The 6,271-nt window shown below is 45.3% G+C and overlaps 2 protein-coding genes across 4 annotated transcripts; both read left to right on the forward strand.

Moving 5' to 3' along the window:
* Positions 1-1,890: 1,890 nt before the first annotated feature.
* On the forward strand, positions 1,891-3,502 carry LOC4814204 (zinc finger C4H2 domain-containing protein). The gene has a single exon (XM_001354294.4). It carries the CDS (start codon positions 2,168-2,170, stop codon positions 3,146-3,148), a length of 981 nt encoding a protein of 326 aa, XP_001354330.2. The 5' UTR covers positions 1,891-2,167; the 3' UTR covers positions 3,149-3,502.
* Positions 3,503-3,664: 162 nt separating this feature from the next.
* wus (TM2 and DnaJ domain-containing protein wurst) lies at positions 3,665-5,946 on the forward strand. Of its 3 annotated transcripts, XM_033384881.1 has the most exons (3): positions 3,675-3,768; positions 3,867-4,108; positions 4,179-5,946. In XM_033384881.1, the coding sequence occupies exon 3, from the start codon at positions 4,201-4,203 to the stop codon at positions 5,458-5,460; it is 1,260 nt and encodes a 419-aa protein (XP_033240772.1). In that variant the 5' UTR covers positions 3,675-3,768; positions 3,867-4,108; positions 4,179-4,200; the 3' UTR covers positions 5,461-5,946. The 3 variants fall into 3 exon arrangements, with proteins under 3 accessions (XP_015042395.1, XP_001354331.1, XP_033240772.1); XM_015186909.2 differs by having other exon boundaries at positions 3,665-4,108; positions 4,163-5,946; XM_001354295.4 differs by having other exon boundaries at positions 3,666-4,108.
* Positions 5,947-6,271: the final 325 nt, after the last annotated feature.

The following is a 6,271-nucleotide window of genomic DNA, read 5'->3' on the forward strand; positions in this document are numbered from 1 at the left end:
TTAATAAAATAAAAAAAATCAGCGAAAATACTAAGTTTTGGAGTTATGCTTACTTTTATAAAGATTGTGGTGAAACAGCAAATTTCTTAAGCTGGCAGCTGCTGATCTCCAAATGCTATCATTGCCATGGCCAAACGCGGAAAATGAGCGGGTCTTTAGCCAGCTTGATTTGGTCAAGACAAAATTGAAGAATTCCATGAAACTAAGCAGCACCAATATTATTTTATGAATAAGGTAAAGTTTTATTGTCAGTGAAAGGATATTAATAATTTAGGTATCGCTTGCGACGGCTTGGGAAGTATTGCTTTGACTACGAAGCACCTAATAATTATCTATGCGTAATTGGTATGACCATGTCGTTCGAATTCAAATCTGAAGCTTATGCCGCAGAGCTAGAAAAGTTAATGGAAATACTGTAAAAAACATATTAAATATCATATTAATAAAATATTGTTAAAACCATTAATTACGCGTGTCTTTTTGTTTGTTATCTTCAAGTTAATAACTACGTTATTTCTATTGAAAAGTTGCCTGCAGTCGTGCTACAACTTCGAAATATATTGATATTGATGCCAATATATGGGGTCTTTATGGTCACTGCTATTAGTTGTTTCCACTAGAAGAAATACCATAAGACATAAGAGAGGGACAACGTTACATTTTCCTAACGATATGATCGACTGTGCCAATGCTCTGAGCGTGTCACCGTTATCACTCGACCTTACTATACACTGCTTGTCTCTTCTGCGACGAAGAAATGAGTCGTAATACAAAAGGGCTATACAAAAAGGTATGAGCAAGGGGCCTACGAGCCTCAAAAGCCGATTTCGTCTCATAGTATATTCGGCAAAAGGGGTGAATTTTACCTTGAATGCGGTTCATTTTCTGAGACGTGTTTCCTGTTGTCCATACCTCTTATTCACATCACTTTCACAGCTGGCGGATTTGAATGAAATGGCCAACGGACTTGCACCACCCCATTTGTGAACATGAATGTGAACTGGATGGGACAGTAGCGTTAGCGTGTATTCGTCATGTAATAAATTGAGCAAAATGTAAATAATGTAGAAGCATAAATCTTAAAGAAATCGATTCACAGCCTTCGAAATAGGTTATGCTCTTTTGGCCACGAAAACTGCTGAAACATTGCGATAGAACAACAGTTTGGAGGCGTCCCACAGTCAATTGGATTTCGGATGGTACTCTGGATGGATAAAAGCACAAAACCTGTGCGTGGAACCGCTGGCTCTGATTTGCATGTTGGTCAACAGGTCGGCACGAATAGCTGGCGAAGAATGTAAATAAAGCAAGCTCATCTGTACAAATTTTCTTCCCTCGTTTGTGGACCGGGAGACCCTGCACTTTTGTATCTGGAGGAATTTCGGGCCTCCCAAATTCGAATACGAATGTGACGCTGCCAGTGACCGGCAAGAAAATCCGTGCCGTGAACTATAACCCGATCACTCAACAAATTAATGGGGTAAGATAAGCGGTTGCTGAACGCGGTAGAGGATACCCCTAATCCTTCTATAACTTCTTTCTACTTTATTAATTATTCAGCCAGGCTCCGGTTTTCAATTTCGCAAAAGTTTTTCGATTTCCCGTTTTCACAATCCGCAAGACTTCTTCGTTTTTAAAACAACAAAAATTTCTTCGATGAAATGAAAAGTAAACGGCTTTTAATACAACAAAACGAATCTTAATTGCAAAAGGAAAAAAATTGTTGAATTATTGATGCATTAACATACATTTCACACTTATACCAGAGTAACTTGGTATGTGCCTTCTTTATAAATATTTTTTCTTAGCCGCACCTCATTTGGCTCGGAAAAATTTGGTAATTGGTCAAACGTCTAAACAAAAACGTCTAAAAACATCGATGTTTTAGAAAAAACATCGATGTCGCAATGTACATCCAAACATCGATGACATCGATGTGAACATCGATATATACATATACAGAAAGCAGTGAAAAAACCAAATATTTGAGATTTAAATATAGAATTCAATTAAAAAGTTTATGCATTGAAATTGTGCCCAAGTGACACCAGCTGACGTGGATGCCAGCATCTGTATCGACAATCCCAATCTCAGCGTGTCGAGGTAAAAGCAAACAGCTCAGTGAAAGGGGAAGCCACGGCAGACACAAGGCCCACACGGACACAAAATGGCCACCAGCGAGATATCCAGCTCCAACGAGCGACACTACTATGCCAAGCTAGAGGCCATCAAGGACATACGGGACAAGACGCTGGCCCTCGAGAAACTTAAGGTGCGCATCATCAAGGAGGTAAAGCTGAGCGACGACGAGGAGAAGTGTTTGGAAGAGTACCGCAAGGAAATGGAGCACCTGCTCGAGGAGAAAATGTCCCACGTAGAGGAACTGCGCCAGATCCACGCGGACATCAACGATATGGAGAACATCATCAAGCAGACAAAGGAGAACCAGACGCGCTCCTTCGACATGGCCAATCGAGTATACGAGGAGTACTTGGCACTCAAGTACCAAATCGATCACATGCGACGGGACTACCTCGGCCTAAGTCCGCTGCGCGACCTGCACGAGGAGGAGGGTAGTCCCATATCGAAGGATCGTTTTCAGACAAACTTCCTCAAGGTGGCCGCCCAGTCAGCGGCTGCCGCTGCAGCCGCAGCAGCAGCCTCGGTCACGCAGCCAACGTCCCTGGCTCGCCCACACGCTCGTCATCCCTTGATGCCCGAGGCCACGGTTACCGCCTTGCCCCCCAGTTCATCGTCTGGTGGCGGCGGCAGCAGCTCAGTCAGCGCCGGCGGCGGTGGTGGTGGACCAGGACACGCTTTTATGCCACCGGCCCCGCCTGGAGCAGGCAGCGCTGGGGCTGCCGCAGCTGCCGCCGCGGCCGCTGTGCGTCTAGGCAAAGGTGATTTCTCGGCCCCGCCGCCTCCACCTCCGCCAACAAATCGTCTTCAGCAAACACCGTCGATTGGAATCGGCCACCATCCGTCGTTCCGTTCGGACTTCAACGTGAATCTCCGCCAGCAGCCGCCACCGATGAAGTCGTGCCTGTCGTGCCATCAGCAAATCCATCGAAATGCCCCCATCTGCCCGCTCTGCAAGGCCAAGTCGCGCTCACGGAATCCCAAGAAGCCCAAGAAAAAGAACAACTAGAGGACCGGAGGTGCAGGTCCACATCCACGTCCACCGGCAGGAACATCAACTACTCTTATCAATCTATTCGTGAAGATTTCCCGGCCAGGTCCAGGAAGGAACCTTAGGACTAGAGGTTTTTTTTTAAACTATTTATTAACCCAAGCAAAGTATTACCAAGCAAATGCATCAAGCAAAATAACAAATTCTCAAAAAAAGAAAACCGTAGTTCCTAAGACCTTTTGAAGAGTGTTTTTGCTCAAATTTAATTTTCGATTTGAATTGTAAGTTAAAGCTAATTTATAGACTTAAAAGCAAATCACGTGTCAAATTTCATTAAAATACATTATACGTGTAAGCATTTATTAATATGCATATAGGCGTTTTGAAAAAAAAAAAATAAAACAATTGAATCAATAAGAAAGTGTAATATACATTTTTATCAGAATGGTCAAAAATAGGTAACGGAACGGAACAAGAGTTTTAGGTTTCCCAATTGTGCGTATGCAGCCCTGGCTGACTTCACACTTTTTGGGATTTTAGTCTACGCTTTAGGGCTTTTCTGCATACGCCTTAGCCGATTTGCGCTGCTACTTCAATTTTAAAACCCTCCGCTGCGTCGCTGCGCTGTAAATAGTAGAGTGAGATTTCCATAAAAAACAGTTAGCAGAACAACAGAGTGGTTCTGGCTTAACAAACTGTTCGTGCACTTATTGTCTGTATTTTTGTTGTGTCAAAGTTAAATTCGCAGCGTGGATAAAAGGCGTAAAGAACTAATAGAAATTTAACGCATCAGTGCGGTTCCCTAACTGTTTCCTCCGGCTCTTCTGCCTGTTCTTGCTGCGCTGGCTGCGTGCGCAGAATTTGTGAAAAGAGAAAGTTGGGCGCCGATTGCTGCTGCTGCTTCCCGCTCCACTCCCGCCGCTGAAACAGTCACATTCAACTGCGCGTGCGCAACGACACTCTTCACGAAGAAATTGGGTCAGTTTACCAAAGTTTTGCTTGCATTCGAACTAAACTCGTATTCAAATAAAGTGATTATTCCTTCTAGTACTCCGAGTGCACATCCGAAGATGGGAACCAAGCAGACTGTGTCGCCGAAGTTCGGTGGCACTGTAAAGGCAAAGGCCAAATCGACCACCAGCGACAGTCCCCCGCCCTCGCCCACAGACAAATCGCTCATCAAGAGCAAGCCAAATAGACGCATGTCGACGAACCGCGAATCTTCCACGGAGGCCAACACCCTGCCTGCCCAGAAGTCAGTGGTAGTCGCTTACGTTCTCTGGCTGTTTGGCGGTATCTTCGGTCTGCATCATCTCTACTTGCACCGCGATCGTCACGCCTTTATTTGGGCATGCACGCTGGGCGGCTACATGGGCATTGGCTGGATTGGTGAACTCTTCCTGATACCCGAGTACGTGCGGGATGCCAACGAAGACCCGCGATTCGTCAAGGCGTTCGTGGCCAAGCTGCAGGCCTTTCAGCGGCCTCCGTACTCCTCCAAGCGCTTCGTGGGCCAGGTGATGATCGGTCATTTATTTGGTCAGCTGTTCGCGATGGCCATACCGCAGACAGTTGTAGCTGGTTTCGACCTATCCTTCCTGCACTGGGCCATTCCCATCTTCGTGTCCCAGGGAATCTGGCTGGTTGGGAACATTGGCCGCGAGCAGGGCGTTTGGTGGCACTGTCTCCTGGCCGCTTATTTGGCTTACCCAGCGCGGTACTTCATCTACGACGAGACATACTCACTGCTGCTGACGGGACTGGTGTCCGCCCTCACCTTTGACGGCATCTCAAAGCAATGGCGCCGAACTCCACCACGTCGGGGACGACCAGTGGAGCGATCCCTGAAGCTGACGGGAGCCATTTTGATCTACTGCACCTTTTGGGGCAGCTTCGTCTACTTCAACGGAACCATTGCGGACGAGGATGGCGGCGAGGTGCCAATACACGAGGCCCTTCACAACTTTCTCGCCTCCGCCTGGTGGACGGACCTCAAGCAGGCCCTGCACGACACCTACATCTACGCACAGCATCACGGCTGGTACGAGACCTGGAAGGAGGTATTTGAGAGCATGGATGTGGACGGCGAGCGGAACTCCTACAAAGTGCTGGGCGTTAGTGCCACTGCGTCGCAGGCCGAGATCACGGCGGCTTACCGCAGGTTGTCCAAGGAGTATCACCCTGATAAGGTCAAGGACGAGGCGCTGCGCAACGAGGCCCACCAGCGCTTCATCGAGATCCAGCAGGCCTATAACGTGCTCAGCAAGATCAAGTCAAACCGCCGGCGAAAGAACAAGCAGTTCCAGGAAGACGATGCAATTGTTCTCTAGGAAACAGCTCGAAAAAGTCGCACCCTAAGGGGGCTTTAGTCTCTAAGTTAGCCCACATCTTACGTAAATATTTCTTTCGAATTAGGTGGAAACTAATGTTATCTTTAGCAGTTATTCAGCAACCGCTTACGTGGATCCAGATAAGGTGGATTGCCTTTTTCTGGTTCAAAGCGTGACTTATTTACGCCGCAGCCCGTGGCCCCGCCCAAATTGGTAGATCACGACGACAATGAGGTTTTTCTCAACCATTAGTTTCATATTCATTTATTTATTTTATATATTTTACATAATATAATGAACTACTTAACAATCTAGGCAAAAAAAAAGAAAATATTTAGTATAATTTTTTTTTTTTAATTTGTTGTAAACAATGTTTTTGTGTGTGTAAATTTTTGCACTAATATATAGTTGAAACGTTTCAATAAACGAAAAAGTATATATGTATGTATGTATTTTCATATGCGTGTGTGATCGCTCATATTTGAATATGATTTGATTTCTCTGTAAGGGGATTGATCCTTGATTGAGTGTTAGCGTTCCTTTGCAAGACCTTGGTCTGCAGGAGGCCCCAACTCGAAATGGAATGGGTTTGCTCAAACGGAAACCACCAGAGTGTCATAATGATGATTACGTTCACGAAAAAGGTAAAACAGGAAACAATAACTCACTTAGATTTAGTTTAAAACATAATACTGAGCAAAAATCGTGTATATATCATTCTGCTTGCTGGATTTTTTGCTTTCTTTATAGATATAATAATTATTTAATTACGGTTTGCTTTGCACTGCTTCGTCTTGTTATCGTATATTTA

This window comes from Drosophila pseudoobscura, chromosome X (genome assembly GCF_009870125.1).
Source record: "Drosophila pseudoobscura strain MV-25-SWS-2005 chromosome X, UCI_Dpse_MV25, whole genome shotgun sequence".
In the NCBI taxonomy this organism is placed as follows: Eukaryota; Metazoa; Arthropoda; class Insecta; order Diptera; family Drosophilidae; genus Drosophila; species Drosophila pseudoobscura.

What these genes read in the sequence shown, in the direction of transcription:
- LOC4814204 (XM_001354294.4), top strand. Translation starts at nt 2,168, where the DNA reads ATGGCCACCAGCGAGATATCCAGCTCCAACGAGCGACACTACTATGCC.
- wus (XM_015186909.2), top strand. Translation starts at nt 4,201, where the DNA reads ATGGGAACCAAGCAGACTGTGTCGCCGAAGTTCGGTGGCACTGTAAAG.